Source organism: Micromys minutus (genome assembly GCF_963924665.1).
Source record: "Micromys minutus genome assembly, chromosome: 1".
NCBI classification, from domain to species: Eukaryota; Metazoa; Chordata; class Mammalia; order Rodentia; family Muridae; genus Micromys; species Micromys minutus.
The window spans coordinates 128,186,988-128,206,171 of NC_137969.1; the positions used below are offsets into that span (position 1 = coordinate 128,186,988).

The window sequence follows — 19,184 nt, forward strand, 5'->3', positions numbered from 1 at the left end:
CCCCCCTGTCAAATGTAATTTAGCAACCTTGTTATCCTGATTGGCATTACACTGGTTCTTGTAAATAAAGGAATTCCTCTCTGGTTTTTCAGAAGGCAAACTTCTTTCATTGCAAACATAGCCTTTTTTTCCTAACATAAGCTGGTAATACTTTTTGTATACCCGTCAGACCACTAAAGAAACTAAATGGCAAGGGACGGTACTTTTTGAAAACCTATAGAAAAAAAAAATTAATGAAATGGCACAGGCTTAAACAGATGCCAAGAAAGAAAAAAGATGGACTCCTTACTTTTTATAACTCAAGATTTCTATTTTGTATCAATATATGCTGCATTTTCTGACTGAAGTCGCCGTCTGTCTAACAGGATTTGTGACTTTCTGTCGCTTTTTACATTTGAGATCAAATTTCATACTCTAAGCTTGCTCGTCCCTTTCTGTTTGGGATTCAATTGGAATGTTTTATTTCATTAATTTCTTACAAAAACAAAGTGACATTTGCCTTCATTATCTCAAAAGCTATCTGTGGACCAAATCCATGAAGCCTGTGGACTGTGATCCCTCTGAATAAAAGGCAGACCTTCCTGTAAAGAGCGAATTTGTGAATGAGAAATTGTTCGGTGGTCTCTGACTCCCTCCCTTCCATCTCTTCACGGCCTTCTCTCTCTTCTCAGACATGCATCAAGTAATTGTGCATCCCTGTAAGATACAAAATCAAATTACATGCGATCAGGTACGGACACAAGAGACGCTTATGCTCTCGATTTCAGGACTCCCAGCTTCCCATGGTCGCGGGACTGTCCTCCACTCAGCCTTTTGTTAACAGTGTGGCTTCGCTGTAAAACATGCTATCGTTTGCTTTGGCGTACAAGAGTTTACCTGTTGCAGCAACTGAAAGGCAGATAGCACATCTGAAAAGAGCCATCGGCTCTGCTTGTAACCGCAAAGTTTCTGAAATGGGTTTACTGCTGTAAATATGTACAATTCGTGTCAGCTGATTTCAATAAAAAAATGTAAGAAACCAACTACAAGCGGCTCCACATTAAAAAAAAAAGTCTACTTTGTACTATGGTTTAAAGCGTCAGACTTCAGGCCTATCCTTTTATAGTCCTATGAAATGTTTAGAATTTTCCTTTGACAGCTTTTATTGTAAAACTTAACACAAACCTAAAGCCCTGGAGGTAAAAGAGATGCTTTGCAAGATTATCCAACAACTAGGTGTGGGGGAGACAGAAGAAGAGGCAACACTTTAGTAGGAGTTTGTTTCTGCACTTGGTTTTAAACACACTCTTTAGGAGTCATACCTTACACACATGAACAAGGAAATGTCACTGGAACGGATGGAGAAAGGCCCCAACAGTAAGTCTCTAAACGTACTAAAACGTCTGAAACAAAGTCAGTAGGTATCCACGTGTGGGGTGGCTCATGTCGGGTTTTATTTTTTTAATTTCTACTACACACATGAATATGAGAGCTGTCTGTCCTCACCTGAAGACCTCTGGTTTCCAAATGTCCCTTCCTTGAGAAAGAATTGGCAATAGAATAAGGAGCAGACTGAAGTCCTGAGGTTCATTTATCTGCTAATTGACGACTAGCAGAATAGCTTCCAATAAAAGTCTAAAATCCAGCCTGGGGAACACGTTTAACATCTATCTAACAAAATAACTGGGAATCCCTGCTTTATTGGAGCACCGAGCTTCATCATGACGAAGTGCCTTTTCATGGTATTCAATATTGGTGACCGTTCCCAGGAGGTTATCGCAACACGGGAGAAGTAAATACCCATCCAATTTTATCTAAATTACAAAGGGGACACGTAATGTGTTTAGTAAGAAAGGTAAGAGAGATAGTTCATTTCTTTCATGATTCTAAACAAAGAAAAAACAAAGTGTTATTAACTCAGCAACTACTTACTGGTTATTATGCAAGGGCAATGGGAAAAGGCTAGAGTAACAGAGTAAATCTCAGCCTCAGAGAAAAATCACAACTTAGATGCAGAGAAATACTACCGAAATGACCCATTCCACATTCAAACCAGCACATCCACACATTACAGGGATTGTGAGAGCTTCCATCTTCTGCTGATGTGCAAGAGCACGTTCAGGGGGCTCTAGTGCAGTCTTTGCTGTCACTATGATCCAAGCGACGTCACCTCCGAGTCCGTCACATCATTTCTCTTAGTCTTTTAACAATCCTGACATTTTCCAAACACATTTACCTCCCGGGTTCTACGTCAAGAGTCTACAATTTGTCCCAGCCAAGGAAGCAGGTAAGGCAACTGGAGAGCTTCACAGATTCTCCAAATCTGTGCCCCTGAACTCATCCTCAGGTCCGCAGCAGACCACTATGGCAGCCCTTCCTGCTCCCCATCCCCATCTCCAGACCTCCAACCTTCCTCTCCACTTTTTTCTGTTATCCCAGGCCCCAAGTCCGGCAAACATTCCCTAGGAACCACCAGCCTAGAGCCGGAGAAGCAAAGGGATGGGAGAAGCAGGCAGGGGAGCTTCAGCTCTTCACTCTCCCTCCTCTCCTCTGCCTCCAATCCCTGAATCTCCTTTGCACATCTGGAGCAGACTACCTGCTGCAGCCTCTCCTTACGATCTGATCTAAGCAGATCCAGGTGGAATACCCTGCGAGAATCCAACACTGTGACAATTTGTAAGGCTGCCTAAATGACAGGCTCCTGTCTCAAAGAGTCGCTAGGCCTTGATGTGTCTAGACTCCAGGACCCTGCTGAGAACAAAGGACATAGGCTGTTCCTGCTGCTCCAGAGTCTGCGGTGTAGAGAGCCATAAAGACCAGCAGCTTCTCACTGTGAGAAGGAACAGAAGAGCACGTGTCCAGTGTCCTGGCCTCTCGGGGCTGTCTAAGATCTCTCCTGACTGAGAGCCCTGACAGGGCCCAGAAGAGTACAGAAGCCACAGGGCTAAGACTAGCAAGAGGGGTGGTTGGCAGCTGCCCCAGGGAAACTGCAGTACCAAAGTCAAACACCAGAGGGAACCAGAATTTGAGCACCTGAGAAAGTCACAAATCTAACTAGGAATTTGCAAAACAACACACACACACACACACACACACACACACACACACTGGCTGTTTCTTTGGCAAACATAGTCTTACTATACAATCTAGCGTACCTGCACCAATGTACTACCCAATTATGCCATCTAAGAATGTCTGCAGCAGCGTTCTTCACAGTTGTGACAAGTCAGGAAATCAGTATAGAGAGCCTCAAAGATAAAAAGGGAAATGAGCCCAGAACAGGTGAGGTGGGAACTTAGACACCTTCTGCTATTCGGAAGCAGCTACTCTGACGAGACAACATGCTATGTGACTCCATAGGACACTCAGAAACGGGAATCACATAGAGATTTAGAAAACTCAGTAGCAGTGTGTTAGAATGGTGGAGGGATACACGGGTGAAGACAGACTTTCCCATGTGTGTTGAACACATGCATGATCCATTAGACAATTAATTTACACAAATGTATGCAGGTTTTAAAAATCATTTGGCAAGTAAATGGATCCAAGGAAACATGGCAGTAAGTCTAGCAAAAATAAACTAAAATAAAATAAATGTCTACTTGTATTACAGATTGTCTAAGTCAGGGTTTCTATTCCTGCACAAAACATCATGACCAAGAAGTAAGTTGGGTAGGAAAGGGTTTATTCATCTTACACTTTCACATGCTGTTCATCCCCAAAGGAAGTCAGAACTGGAACCCAAGCAGGTCAGGAAGCAGGAGCTGATGCAGAGGCCATGGAGGGATGTCACTTACTGGGTTGCTTCCCCTGGCTTGCTCAGCCTGCTTTCTTATAGAACCCAAGTCTACCAGCCCAGGAATGGCACCACACACAATGGGCTGGTCCCTCCCTCCTTGATCACTAGTTGAGAAAATGCCTTACAGCTGGATCTCATGGAGGCATTTCCTCAACTGAGGCTCCTTTCTCTGTGATAACTCCAGCCTGTGTCAAGTTGACACAAACCCAGCCGGTACACAGATTCGTGAAACAATTCCACTGAAACATGTAGGAGAGGATGAAAGACATGCACAACTAAAGCTAAACATATGCACAGACGCACAGGCCTGCAGATGAATGATTCTAACCGTCTACATATGTGCTGTGGAATCACAATTCAGTAACTGGATGGCACTTGTTACGGACCATGGTCCTTGTGAAATAGAAATGTATAGATAAGGGTAGGAGGCTATAATGACCTTTACAACAATAGATTGAACTTAAGTATCAGTGGGAGGCCATTTAGTTTAATGTAAACATAGGAGGATATACATACTTATAGGTGTGTGTCTGTACATGGGTCGGATATACACACACATTTATTCTGTTCTGTCTGTACTGTGAAGACCTAAAAGAGCCCCCAATAGCAATGAGCACAGTGTACCTCAGTTGGTTTCTAATATCTGTCTTCAAAGGGTCCTGGAATTCCTGGAGAATTGGCTGATTCTAGGATTGGGCAAGAACTCTTTATTGCACAGGGACTGGATGGCTCAGTGGTTAAGAGCATGGGCTCCTCTTCCACAGAACCTGGCTTCAGTTCCCAGCGCCCAGATGGTAGCTCACAACTGTCTGTTCACAACTGAAGTTCTAGAGTATCTGACATCCTGTTCGGGCCTCTCCTAGCACCAGGTATGCTTGTGATGTCAAGACACGTATGCAGGCAAAACACACAACGGCAATAAGAATAAACACATCTTTTGTGATAATGTTCTAGAAAGAGGAGCCTAGAAGACCTTATGCTGCCAGAACAGAAAGCAATGAATTTTCAAAGCAAAATGGTAAAAAAAAAAGCTTCACCAACAAAAAAGGAAATCCCACCCCACTGACAGAAATGTAGCAAAGGGACACAGTAATGCTGTGGGTTGCCCTGATGCTGTTTGTATTCTGATGTTAACTCTGCTTCCTCAAGAGGGGCTTGCCACACACACACACCAGGAGCAGTCGATCACATACTCAGATGATCTCATGTGAACCTTTTCCCCATTTTAACTGGACAATAAAGGCTAGAGCCTGTGATTGGGCAGTGGAGCGGAAAGATGGGACAGTAGGTCCTAGAGAGTGGGGACAGGTGGAAAGAGAGAATGAGGAGGGAGGGGAGGGGACATAAGAAGAGGAGGAGGAAGCCAAGATGGAGCAGAATCAGGTGGCCAGGAGAAACTTCGAGTATCAAAGGGTCTTATAGCAGGGGAATAAGTCAATATAGTGCTAGGTCTGCCAAGCTCTAGGCTTAGAGCTTATAAACATAACTAAGTTGTACATTTTTATATGGGCTCATTGGGGTTAAAAAGTCCAGCAATAGTATCCAACCAGGTTACTATTTCCAACCTTTCCAAGGGCAAAGATAAAATAGATAAAATGATGTCAGTAGGGCTAAAGAGATGGTTCAGCAGTTAAGAGCACTGACTGCTCGTCCAGAGGGCCTGAGTTCAATGCCCAGCAACCACATGGTGGCTCACAACCTTCTGTTATGAGATCTGATGCTCTCTTCTGGTGTGTCTGAAGACAGCTACAGTGTACCAATGTACATAAAATCTTTAAAAGAAAGAATGTGGGTAATAAAACAATATGAGATTACATTCCAAAGCACAAAATACCCATGAGTCTGTGGTATAAATGGCAAAGTAATTTATAGGGGGAAAAATACAGAAAAAAAATTGTGAATTGCATGTAACTACTATAGACACTTCAACGGGCTAAGGAGGAGCATAGCTCCCCACAGTTCTAGTCCAGGCTGAACACTCCCACGCCCACCCAGAAAGAAGATCCTCAAACAAGAAAGGCACTTCACAGTGCAGAAATCAAACAGGCATTACCTTCCCAACGTGTGACGGTCACATCAGGTGATAAAAATGACTTTTGGGCTTTGCAATCTTCTCTCCCAAAATCTGTAACTCCAGTCTAACTATGGGAGAACCTCAATGTCTGTGAGGGTCACACACATTCCTCCATACAATCAAGGTCATCAAGGGCATAAGGGAGGCAAATAAAAATCTTAGGAAATCCAAATGACCTGTAAAAGTTAGCCAACAGTCATGTTTCATTTCACCAGATACAAGTGCCCTACAGTGTAATCGGTTAAGAGGAGAAGCTAGAGATAATATGGAAATCCTCTGCCATTCTCCTAATCTTACAGTTTAAAGCTGATCTCTGAAATCAGTATCATGTACTTACAGGGAAAACCATCAGATCATGCAGGATGCAGGAGAGTATCCAAAGGCCTTGCCTTTGGAAAGAAACTATCAAAGCACAATACTAAGAAACAAAACTAAGACTCGCCTTAAAAACGGGCACTAGATCTAGACAGAGTCGGATGAATGGGCTGCATAGACAGACATCAGAAGCATGTTAAGAGATGACAAATGTGGTTGGTCACTAAAGTGACCGTTAGAAGCACGGTGAAATCCCATATTTTGCAAACCAAAATGGTAGAAATCAGAAAGACCAGTCACACCAGGGGAAGGTTGATAAGAATGTCCCCAAACTGGTGAGAACAGAAAATGAGTAAAAATCCTTCTGAAAAACTGAAATCTTATCTTAAAAAAACAGTATGTGTAAGTCTGTATCACAGGACCTGGCAATGTCACTCCAAAGACACCAATTGCCCATTACATAACACGCCCACAAGTGCTCACAGCATTCTCTTTCCTGTAACGGACAAATGTTGAAACCACGAAGAAGCCGTCAGCAGATAAACTGTGAGAGGCTTATCCAACATGAGGCTTTTCAGCAGTAAGGAAAAACTGGCATGTGCAATGGGACTAAACCTCAAAAGAATGCTCGCACGTCATGCATGCTGCCTGTATCAGCAACTCCAGTATTTGTGAAGAAGGATGCCTGTCATGAGTTCAAGACCCAGCCTGGTCTACATAGTGGGGTTCTAGCCTACCCCAGGTAACAGTGTAAGGCCCTGTCCAAGAACAGAGAATGAAGCTGGGAAAAGGCAGGCTAATTTGGCTTGTTATCGTTTGTTCTGAAAGACTAAACATGGTGGGAAAGCACACACCCTGCCTCCTGTTACCAACAGTAAAGAGAATCAGCACTGTATGGTTCCATTTTCACTAACCCATGGTGACTAGAACAGCACTGGTGACCTAGGATGAATGCCTGGGGACCAGACTATCGAAGACAAGAGAAAGTTTCCAGGAGGGACGGACTGAACCAACACTTAAAATACAGCATTACAGTGTGCAACAGTCTGTTGGGCATGGAAGAGAACAAGGTATTCCCTCAGCAGGGGCTGCGCTGAAAGGGAGGAGCATAAAGACTGCTGGACCGGGCCTGATACACGGCTCTGCAAGCCCTCCATGCTCCATTCGACTCAAGGAACTTGCCTACAAGGAAATCAGCAGCTGCATGACCAGACTGTCTCAATCCACTGTTCTTGATGAGAAAGCAGCACACTGACAACACTCTGGCCCAAGCTCCTTTCCTAACCACTGCTCTGCCGAGCCCACAGGGCAGCCTTGTCTGAGCCTGCTGGAAACCGTATAAGAACCGTCATCATCACTGCTCCAGATGGCCACAGAACTGCACAGAAAGTCAGCAAAATCAAACAACACATGACAATACAACCAGACACCTTTATTTGTTCAGGATGCTAATTTTTAGTTAGCTGAGGTGAACGGTGGTTTGTATTACAATTACTGTCACCACCCAAAAGCTCAAATTCCATATTTGGACCTTACAAACCACCCTTGTAGGTCAGTAACAATCTGTAACCACACCATCTGTGACAGCTGTCTCATTTTCTCAGAGCATGGTCTCCCAAGGAAGTGTGGGTGTGAAAAATAACAATGTTATCCTCACTTTCTATAATTTGTTTTAGTTTACAAAATCCTTAGAATTTTATGTTATTCAAATTATTCCCAAATTATGTACACAAATTTTTAATGTTTTCTTGTTCGTGTCTGATAACGGACTTTTCTCTGAAAATTTACAACTTAAAAATCTTTTCTTTGAACCATGAGAGACATGGAAGCTCCTAAGTTCCATGTGTAGCCTGGATATGCTCTTACACGTTATTTTCAAATACCGCAAATTCTATACTGACAATACATGCCTTGCTATTCACATTTAGGAATAGTCCAGTGTGCTGTGCTGTGTGTTTACATTACATCACTTCAGAACTTACTTTTACCTTCTGATAAATCGTTATAAAATTTTCTCAGATATGCGATAAATGAGACAAAGCAGTCACTGTGAAAACACGGGCTGCAACGTCAGCGTTTTCGCCTTCCTCCTATGCACTTCCAGCAGCCACACAACTTCCTGTTCTGTAGGGTTTCTGACAGATTTTCATCCTTGTAATCTCAGCACGGCTCAGCACGGGGCATCCACCTTCTGATCGGAGCGTTCACTCTGCCACAGTGCTGACAGCTGACGGAGAGGACGGTCTCCATCCCGTTACTTTAACTGCAGGACCACCTGAACACATGAACAGGGAGAAGCCATGTCAGGGGAGAGGAGAAGGAAGCTGCTATGTGCTGGATGAACTCTGAAGAGCAACAGGCAAATGACGACAAGGGCTCACAGCTCAAGACCTGTGCCCGGTCACTGAGCACTCACACCAGGCTCTGCCACACCCAGGCTTTGATACCATTACTGAGTCAATCATGAAGGCAAAATTAAAATGTGAGCAACCAGCAGAACAAGGAGGTGAGGTTGTCCGGATGAAAAAGGCAGGAGGATCTAGGATGATGGTGGCCAGGGAGGTGAGCAGAAAGAACTGAAAGCCAGTTCCTGAGAGCTGCCCAATAAGGAGCAAACGCTGACAATACAAGTCATGTTTTCCTCTTCCTCACAGCAAATCTCTACTGCTTAAGCCCTGTTTTCTCCACACTGCACAAGGGGCCTGGCCGCTGGTGTGCTGACACAAGTCTGCTGCTTTGTAACATTCCCTAACTCTATCCTGTGCTGCCATAACTAGTCAGACTTTGTCTCCCATAGTCAGAACTTTACAAAAGCAATTCCGAACGTTTGTCCACCCGAATAAGACCTTTCTTTTGGTGTTATAAATTCATAAAGATTTCTTTTGTTTAACTTGAGAAACTTCAGAATCAACTAATTTTATGTTCTCAGATGAACTTTATTTTTTAAGCTTAATGAATGCCAAAATAAGCAAAAATGAATAGTTAGAACAGTACTGCTTTTTCTTTAAGAAGTAACTACCTAGGTAATTAAATTCAGAACTCGGTAACGGAATGCTGTAAGTTATAGTTAACTCGACATCTACAGTAGAGGTCAGCACGTCCCAGCCAAGCCTCTTCTGTGTCTGGTGTTAAGTATCAGTGAAGTGAGACATTAAACCCAGCTGGGATTCTACTTTTCCTACTCAGGGCTGCCTGATACCTAAGCAGCCAGATGACTATATGACCCAATTTGAGCACGTACCTTATTAGCTGCCTCCAAGGAGCCGATCAGATTCTGTAACTCCTCTTTACTCATTTCAACAGAGTATGGCTTCACCTCACCGTTTTCCTTCACGTCCAGATGAAGGTTTAAAAGGGGCATCTGCAAGGTGGCGATCTTGTCACTAGAAAGCGCAAGCTGTCGGAAGGCAAAGAGAATGAGGTGCAGTAAGCTGACATACATCAGGGTGGGTTAGAGCTCACCGCCCCAGCATGCTCCCAAATTCTGGGAGACAGGAAAAATAAACTAAACCTGTGGCAGAACACATATTTGAAGAGCAGGAAGAAAGAAGAAAGGAGACGTATACAGGAAGTGGGCAAGAAGAAGGAAGCGGCAATTTGTCCAGCTAAATAAAACACTCTTAATTCTGGGTTGAAACCATGTTTTTCTATAGAAATGCAGAAGGGCTAAAAGTGTCTGATACACAACCAGAATTGTTAAAGCTTCAAAGATGACAGTTCATGCGTAAGACAGTCTAAAAATACTCAGAAACTCTTGGAAATTAAGCAACTTAACTCATGACTGGCTGACACTACCCAGAGGGTGTCTAGCCTTCTAAATGTAACTAAGCATCTGCAACTGACCTTACCTTTCCCAGGCACATGGTCTCCAGTGTTTCAGAATGTTCACAAATCATCATTTTAAATTCCTAGCCACTCTTTTCTGGTGGGGAGATCCTACTTGTTTAAATATTTAAGTTGGGCAACGAAAACTAAAGGAATTATTAAACTGACACAAAAGACTGCGTCCTTGAAAACAGCATCCCCAGGAACCTTCCCCTGCCTGAAAGCACTACAGTCTCTCAACAAAATGTACAACCAAAGCTATACCAATTAAGGTACCATCTGATAAACAAAAGCAATGACATATCCTTCATGCACGCTGCTACGACCATGCCTACTGCAATGTTACATTTATCACTGATCAATTTGCTTTTTTCATTTGAACCAAACCTCAGCTGTATCGCATACTTACTATACTTTGGCTTTATGACAATATAAGCATGTTAATAAAAAATCCTAAACACAGCTGAGCCACAACCAGAACCACAGCATCCACTTCCTAAACTAAGACAACAAGCAGCTACTTATCAAGTTCTGAGCCTATCTGACTGTTCCACTGTCCCATCTTTTGTCCTCTTAGTTCAAACCAACATGAGGCACTTTCTGGATCTAAGACCACAACAGACTCAAGAATCAGAAGGTACCTGGTACCTGTCTACCAGTTTGGTACCTATCTGAAGAACAGAAAGATGTTCTGAAATTGTTCTCAACTCTACTCAACACCACCCTCTTTTCCCACTGTTTTAAAAACTTTTACTTTATTACATATACTTTCCTCATAGCTGTGAAACCATATTTTGTCAATTTTGAGGAGCTACAGCACCTATAAGACTCACCAAGGCTAAGCACCAAATACACACGTCTTCATTTCTGACAACAGGTCTAGGAAAATTCATTGTCAGTACAATAACACTACACACGGTCCAGTCGCTTAGAGTGCACTTTATGTCCAAATTAATAAAAAGAAAACAATAATTTACATGAAGTTTTCTATCACCTTGGAACAATGTAGTCTCAAATCAACCAATTTTAGGCATTTTTACTTTAAAAGAATAAGTATGCTTAAGTATTACACTCAATAACATATAAATATTATACTCAAGAACATATAGATAACTAGAGTCTTACCTTTAACTGCCAATCAAAATCTTGCAGCTGCGCACAAGAAATATCAACTATCTCTCCTAGCAAGGCCTGCTTGATCTCATTTTTCCTGCTCTTCAAACATTTCAAAACAGCTTCCTGATGACAGGAATTCAGTTGGTTCAGTTGCCGGAGTGTCTGTGAAAACACACACAAATGGCCAGAGGGTGAGTGAGAGGGACCTTCAGCTTCAGATGTAAACGCCAGCCACCTTCTCCAAACGTCAGTACAATAAGAGCTTAATAACTACAAAAAGCATAAGCTGAAAGGAGTAACCCAGACAGACCCTAACCCTGCAAGCCAGACAGTAAGAGACTACCTGACAAAGCAAGAGAGCTCTGTGCACAGAGCCACAGCCCTGATAGCAAGGAGTCCTACAAGAAACAGGAAAAACTCAAGAGAAAAACCACAAGTCTTAAACCTATGTATGCCTAACTGCTCAGCTTCAAAATACACAACACAGCTAAGTTCTACAGTTTTAAAGAGAAATGGGTAAGCACATACTCACAGAGCTATTAACACATATTTTAGGTGCTGCCAGAAACTCACAGAAAGCTTAGCTGAGGTGCCACCTAATCAAGTGGCATGACATATACAACGCCACACCCCAAAACTTCAAACCACACAGTGGTTTCACACACTGAGCCATTAAAATGCATAATATTGAATTAACAAGTTTGTATCACTGACAACTGTACAACTAAATAAAAGCTAATGAGAAATATTTCCCAATTTAACAATTAAGTAACTTAATACCATTTAACAGCAATTAAGTAAAGAAAATCAATGGTCCACAAACTCTTCCAAATGACAATAAATGAGACAAAACAAAAACTTATGCAAAGTCATTCAACAAACTGAGACCCTGACAACAGTATTGCAAGAAAGAGTTCATAGGCCAGTGTCAATCAAATAGATTCAAAAGTTCTGAGCAAAACAGTGGGTCATCCAACTAACATGCACATGAATATCTCATGACCAATAATATACCATGACCAGGATGGATTTAATGAGTCGATGAGAGGTTAGTTTTAACATCCAAAATTAATCAATGTATTAACAAAATAGGGGAAATAAGTCAGAAAAGATACTGATAAAATATAATAGCCACTGATGATTTTTAAAAACAGTGTCAGCAAAGCTGTAAATATAAGAAACTTCTTTAATCTAATCGTCAATATCAATAAAATCATGCAGCTGACAACTAGAAAGTAAAATAGTAATTTTCTCCTATAGGTGTGTGAGGAGGATAGGTCTACTATCACTACTTTTTGTTTAATGTATATTAATGCATATGAATATAAATATATAATAAAAAAGTATTAGACATAGGGAAGGATATAATAGTTAAATTTCTACATCTAACAATAACAACCAGATACAATTAACGAGGGCTGGAGAGATGGCTCAGTGGTTAAGAGCCCTGACCGTTCTTCCAGAGGTCCTGAGTTCAACTCCCTGCAACCACATGGTGGCTCACAACCATCTGTAATGAAATCTGATGCCCTCTTCTGGTGTGTCTGAAGACAGCTACAGTGTACTTATATAAATAAATAATCCTAAAAAAAAAAGAAAAGAAGATACAATTAACAAGTACTGAAAACACCATCTTTTAGAAATCTAACCAAATGTTTGCAAGACTTCTACATTAAAAATTATAAAAGAGAAATGAGAGTCAATCGAAATAAAGAGACCTACCCTATGTTCACAGACTAGGAAGCCAACATTACTGCCAATTCTCACCCGGATAATTTAGAATTTCAGTGCAATCCACACTAAAATCCAAACTGGCTTTTACAGTTGACAAGCTGATTTTAAAATTTATATGAAGACGGAGCCAAGGAGAGTCAACATTGAAGAAAGAGAAGATTGATGGTCTTCTACCAGCTGATATCAAGAATGAACTTAGCGTATCTCTAATGCTGTGGTAATTAAGACAGTGTAAAACTGCCAAAAGCCAACACAGAGACTAATGGAATCCAACGGAGGGTCCAGAGACAGACCCCACACGCCTGACTTATTAGCAATGCTGCACAGCAGCCTTGTGAGCAAGGACAGTCGATACGTGTGCAGTAGATGGCCGTGAGTCTGTGGGAAACTGCAGAAGAGACTCAGACGGCCCCGACCCACACAAAATATTAATTCAAAACACATCTGAGAGAATACTACAGAAGCTAAAGCAATCAGGCCTCCGCAGGAAAACTCACAAAGATAACTTCATATCTCCTAAATACGACAGAGACAGCACTGCCTGCCAAAAGAAATACTGGCAAACCGGACGGCACTGACCTCAGAACTTCCGTTCGCCAACAACCTATTAAGAGAATGAAAAGGCAAGGGCCGTAAAAGATTAAATGTATGTATTAAAGGAAATGCAGATCTAGACTATCACCTAAATCAACACGACAGATACACAGAACACCATTTCTTAAACTCATATAAATATGTGCAAATAATTCTTGACAAAGTTGTAGAAGCCACACCCCGTGAGGTCCAATGGTAGAAAACAGAACGTGCAGGCTTGCTCTTCAGCATACTACTTTTGTCTATATGCTTTAAACGTGCTATAGAAACACTGAGGAAACAACTGAGACAAACTGCAAAGCCCCAGGAAACCCACTCACTCATGATTAGACCGCCGGTTACTGAACACATGTACTGAACACATGTAGAACCCTATGTACACTGTTAGAACCTCGGGGTGGTACTTATTCTCAGATAAAGATGTCTGATTGAAACTACCTCTTCCTCAGACAGATTTTTGCCAACTACGGCTTTGAAAAACGTGGTAACATCTTCTAGAACATGCTTCCATTCCACTGAATTCCAGATGCTGTGGTAATCCTGGTGGGCAGGGTAAGCTCGGCCGCAGACGCCATCAATGATTCTGTGAAGAAGCTAGGGAGAAAAAGGAAATAAACGTCCCTTTAAGAAAATGACAAGACAGATTTCTGCTCCTTGCACACAGATGCTGGCAGACGTGCCCTTTGTAAAATCAGCTAAGACCGAGAAGCAACAATTTTTAACACTCTTGTTGCTGGTTTCCTTTTTCATTTTGTTTACTGTTTTACTACGTTGATTTGGAGACAGGGTCTCACTTCCATACTCCAAGCCAGCCTCGAACTTGTAGCAATCCTCCTGCCTTAGTCTCCCAAATTCGGGTGTTCCAGGTGTGTGCTACCCAACCCAGCTAAGTCCCAGACCTTGCGTTCTGATGTCTACCTTAAGAAAGGAAAATAATGTTAAAGATACACTGTCGTTTCTCCGAAACTCCAAACCGGAAAACAGTATGTGTAAAGGGAGATCTCCAGGAAGTGAAGGTGTCATTTCTACAAGCAGCACGGTGCTCCTCTCCCAGAAAGCCTCCCACTGGAGCACCACTACCCTGGTCTCGCTTTGCCCTCTCCCAACATCCTCACTCCTCAGTGGCAATGGGTTTTGTTTTCTTTTGTTCTGCTTTGAGGAAGCGCAGGCCATCTTTTCTTTCCTGCATTCCTTCCACTCTGGACTGCCAGCAACAGAAATCATGTCAAGGTAACAAATCATGAAGACTGGAGCTGGGACAAATGTGGCTGCTATGCCTCCTAGCCCCATTAACTCCTTGTTTTGGTTACATTCTCTGTAACGCCACCTGCCCACACAGTCATAGTACCACATCTGAGCTGAGTAACTCCCATCCTAGCAGGCATGGTCAGCCTTTGTTCTCCCTGCTGTCTTCACTACTTCCACAGATCAAGCCTTGGTGTTCTGCCTCAGATGATCATGTGACGCTGTTCCAGGCAGCATTTGTATCCTGCCAACAGACCGCTTAAATCCAAGTATCTGGGAAACTTCATTTAGCTAAGTCTTTTGACTCCGATTGTCTTAGATCTTAACCCACTCCACGGCGAACAGCAACTCCCACCAACAGCACGCAGATGGGTAACTTCTGACTCACCTCCACACAGACTAATGACACTGGCTAATGTGAGAAAAAAATAGTATGCTTTTGTGCCAGAAATACTCAATCCTTCCCAACTTTTACACATACTTCACCTTCTCTCATACTGTCCCATGATAATATAACTCCAAGAACTCAAACTGAGAAAAAAAAATACCAAAAAAAGATACAAATACTGCCTTTTGTTCATTCATAACCATGTATAGTTAATCGCATTCATTATATAAAGTAGAAATAAAAAAAAAAAAAGCCACTAGTAATGCCTGCCAAACACTATCGTGACATTCCCTACAACTCTATGAGGTAAGCATTGTGACTGGGATAAGTGATGTTCGACCATGACAGAGTTCCAATCTACTAAAAAAAAAAAAAAAAAAAAAAAAAAAAAGACACATATAAATGAGTGGATGTCCCAGAGAAAAGTGGATATAAAAGGTGTTCATGACAGGTGCAAAGGAACAAGGGAAGCGCTGTATTAAGAGGGTGCGTATCCAGCAGGCATTTCCAGCCACAGCGGTGCGCAGATGTGCGCACGCACCCACAGGACTGGTACTAAAACCACAGTGCAGGAGCGAGAACACCAGCTACCGAGCAACAGGGAAGGGCGAAAGGGCAGAGAACCTTTGAAAAGGTGAGCAAGGGCCAAATCGCAGAGGGCCTTGCAGACAACAGAAAGGAGCGAGGGCTTTAAGCTGTGCTCGACTTTCATTCAAATAATTATTATTTTCCAAATCTCTGCCAGGAGGAAAGTATGAGAGTGCGAATTATGGTGACTACAAAGGCAGAGGCGGTAAGCAAGTAAGAGGTTGAAAAGGCGAGTCCCTTTACAATGATGAAACCCTGATTCTTAATGGCCTGGTACGAATGGTGACACCACAACAAAGCAGGTTAAGGGGGGACAGATGCGGAGCCCCAAGTGAGAGATCCTCCACAGCCGTGGCAAAAGGCGGAGGCCTGGGAAGAAGCAGCTTGCTCCGCTCACAGATTTAGGAGTCAATGTTTTGGCCACCTCTACACGGGAGGAAAGCAGCCCTGAAAGTTAGGAGACTCAGTCCATAGATACGCTTCAGCTTTGGCCCTGTGGCTGACATATTTCCCCGTCCTCATTGGTAAAAAATCAAAGAAAAATGTTTACGATCCATTTTCTAGGCAACGAAAGGAGTTAAGTTACATTTCATGCACCTACAACTGGAGCCGACTTTGGGAAGGTGGGCCACAATGGAGACTTATGAAAGCCTGGGCAGGGCTTCAGGACCACCATCAAATCGCTTTCACAGCGGTCCGGACCCAGGATGTGATGCAGGGAAAACCTGGATGGCTGGCTCTGGTCTCCACACGCCTGGCTGTGTGGGTTGAGTTGTTTTCCGCGGCTGCCATCAGCTCTTGGCCACACTTAAGTTGGCGGCCAGCTCTTTTTCTGGTTAGAAGTTGGTTCCTGCCGTCCTCCAGGTTCCTCATCCAGAAAGGGTATGCAGGGAGCGTTCGGGAGACCTGAACTCTAAGAGTGCACGACCTAGTCGCGGACGCAGCACATCTCGGGCTTTTTAGAATCAAGGAGACCCCGCACGCACCCACGCCTGAACCATTCCCAGGCCCGCACAAATTTCTTAAGCCGCCGTTTGGGTTCCAGGGGCCCAGGAATAATCGACCCGACCCTGCCTTCCCATTCCCTTCCCAAGCCCCTCACCCCGGCGCCCTGCTCCGGAGGAAGCTTCTGCAGCCGCCAAAGCGGCGTCCCCTCTTCCGGCTCCATCTCAGAGAAGCAAAGATGCCTGTCACGTGACAGGCCTAGTAGCCCTTTGGCTTACGCTGCGATTCGCCCACGTGACTTTGTAGAGGGCGGGGCCAGAGGGAAGACACAAAGTCCTTGTACGCGTGCGCAAAGCGTCAATCACAGGTTTCCCCGGTGGACAAGAAGGAGCAGGTTTCTCTGTTGCTTGTGCTGAAGTCTGTTACCGGACCGCTTGCCATCTGGGGGAAGATTTACAGACCTCAGCTGGGTGGCTACTGTGTTCAGAGACAGATCTCAATAACGTAAGGGTAGCAACAGTCTGCATTTGATCCAGGGCCTTTTCTCTAAAGATCTGACAGTCTCCTATTGAAAAAGAGTTTGAGCTCAAAGGCAAATTAAAGTTAGACTTTTTTTTTAATCCTAAGAAGATAATTGATTTTTTTTTTCTTATTTGCAAACAACAAACACGGTCCAAGACGGAACTCGAAAAAAGAATAAGCTAAATGTAAATTTTAAGGGGAAACAACAAATAATGTTTAAATATTCAAAATACTGTATAGTATATATAGCTTAAGCTAAAAGTTTATTTTTTTAATCTGAAATTCTTATTTAACTGAGTTAGCTGTATATTATCAAACAACCCAAATACTCATTACCCAAGCTAAGAAACAAAAACAACCTGCTGGTAAATGAAACCCATGTCTCTACCTACATTTACCAGGAACTAAGCTCCAAACTCTGAGCTGTAATTTCAATTCAATGGGAGAAAGACCATGATAGAACGAGCCCTAGAAATTTGGACAGTGCTAAGACACTTTCTAAAAGAGAAAGGAACTATCCAAACTGAAAATTATTCTGAGAAAAACTGCCCAGTAGCACATTCAAGGTCAACCTCAAATTCCTCTCTCCAGTCTGTGCCCCTACATTTGGAACTGAATAGTCTTAAAGATTTAGCTGTCTTTCCCTTAAAACATGTACTACTTTCTAAGTTTTACCATAATACAAATATATATTTACAACTCACATTTTTCCAACTAAAGGTAATTGTCTTAAAGCACTGCAAATGGAGAATTCCCAAATACTGTTCAGTAATTGTCTGAAAACCCATTTAAGTACATTAATAAATCTAATCATGCATATTATCTTTGTCTTTCATGGAAGTTGAATTTCATACAATGTAACATATCAAACAAATGTCTGTCAAGCATCAAGCATATAATAAATAACAAACACTTGATTCATTTATCTATCTCGACTGTAGCTGTGTGTGATCAGTATCTTCCCCTATTAAAAATTAGGATTCAGTCTTAGTGGAAGATATATATGTATATATGCCTTGTCCAGTCACATGGATGATAGCTGCAGACTCTGATGTAACAGAATGCAAGCATGACTCTCCTGTGACCTTGCAATGTGTAAGTTAATAGTGTAAAATGACATCCATGGAGATAGAAAGAATAACAAAAACTGGATCCAAACAACACTGGACACCAAGAAAACGTTGACCTTTGGGATGTGGCTATATCAAAATTGAACTTCTGGCAGATGCTGAATTTAAAGTATTACATAAAGTGAGAGGGAAGAGCCCCTAATATTTAATGTCTTCTCATTAGTAATAGCTTTTCTTCATGTGTAATCTAAGGCATCTTTTTTAAATTTTCAACTTTTTAAATTAAAAATGTGTATTTGTGTGTGTGTGCGTGTGTATATGTGTGTGTATGGGTATATGTGTATGTATGTGTGTGTGTGTGTGTATTTGTGTGTGTGTGTGTGTGTATGTGTGTGTATGGGTATATGTGTATGTATGTGTGTGTATGTGTATGTGTGTGTGTCTGTGTGGGTGTGTGTGTGTGTGTGTGTGTGTGTAGGTTGAGGACAACTTACAGTGGTTCTTTTCTTTTAGGATCCTGGGGACTGAACCCCAGCATTCAGGGTGGCCAACAAACCAACCCCCTAAAGTATTTTCAAACACTACCTGTCTGTTCTGATCCTATGTCAGCTAGGTGTATTAGGGTTTCTATCTCCCTGCCCATTTTTATAGTAAGGACCCAAAATGCAGACTCTGGAGTTAAATGTAACTAAATCTTCATAATTGTTACCATCAGGATAGCAATGGCAAGCTAGGTCGCCTGTCCTGTGTGTCTGCTTCTCTGCTTCTCGTTATTAACAATGATCGTGTAGACTTTACAGAGCTTGTTATGAGTTCATATCTGTAAAGTTGTTTGAGTAAAGCACAACCTAGCACCTAGAAAATGTTATGATTCCTTTCTAAGGGGCCTTCTTCCCCTGCCTGTATATGGCCAAGGCTAAACAGCTTCCAGAAAACTATCTTCTCATCTCTATGTGGCTAGATCAAGTGCTGAATGGAAGTCTTGGGGAA

General features: G+C 42.5%; 1 protein-coding gene across 2 annotated transcripts; it reads right to left on the reverse strand.

The window, feature by feature from the left end:
- Positions 1–582: 582 nt before the first annotated feature.
- Positions 583–16,847, reverse strand: COMMD8 (COMM domain containing 8). Of its 2 annotated transcripts, XR_013975525.1 has the most exons (6): positions 16,760–16,847; positions 13,875–14,030; positions 11,118–11,270; positions 9,409–9,564; positions 8,156–8,442; positions 583–696 (listed from the first exon to the last, which is right to left on the reverse strand). XR_013975525.1 is itself a non-coding variant. In XM_080937123.1 (5 exons), the coding sequence occupies exons 1-5, from the start codon at positions 16,823–16,825 to the stop codon at positions 8,422–8,424; spliced, it is 552 nt and encodes a 183-aa protein (XP_080793249.1). In that variant the 5' UTR covers positions 16,826–16,847; the 3' UTR covers positions 7,591–8,421. The 2 variants fall into 2 exon arrangements, 1 of the variants encoding a protein (XP_080793249.1); XM_080937123.1 differs by lacking the exon at positions 583–696 and having other exon boundaries at positions 7,591–8,442.
- Positions 16,848–19,184: the final 2,337 nt, after the last annotated feature.

Coding starts and splice junctions, on each gene's coding strand:
- COMMD8 (XM_080937123.1), bottom strand. CDS start 16,825: ATGGAGCCGGAAGAGGGGACGCCGCTTTGGCGGCTGCAGAAGCTTCCT. Junction 11,271..13,874: donor AAAATCTGTCTGAGGAAGAG/GTAGTTTCAATC, acceptor GTGTTTTCACAG/ACACTCCGGCAACTGAACCA. Junction 9,565..11,117: donor ATTTTGATTGGCAGTTAAAG/GTAAGACTCTAG, acceptor GCCTTCCGACAG/CTTGCGCTTTCTAGTGACAA.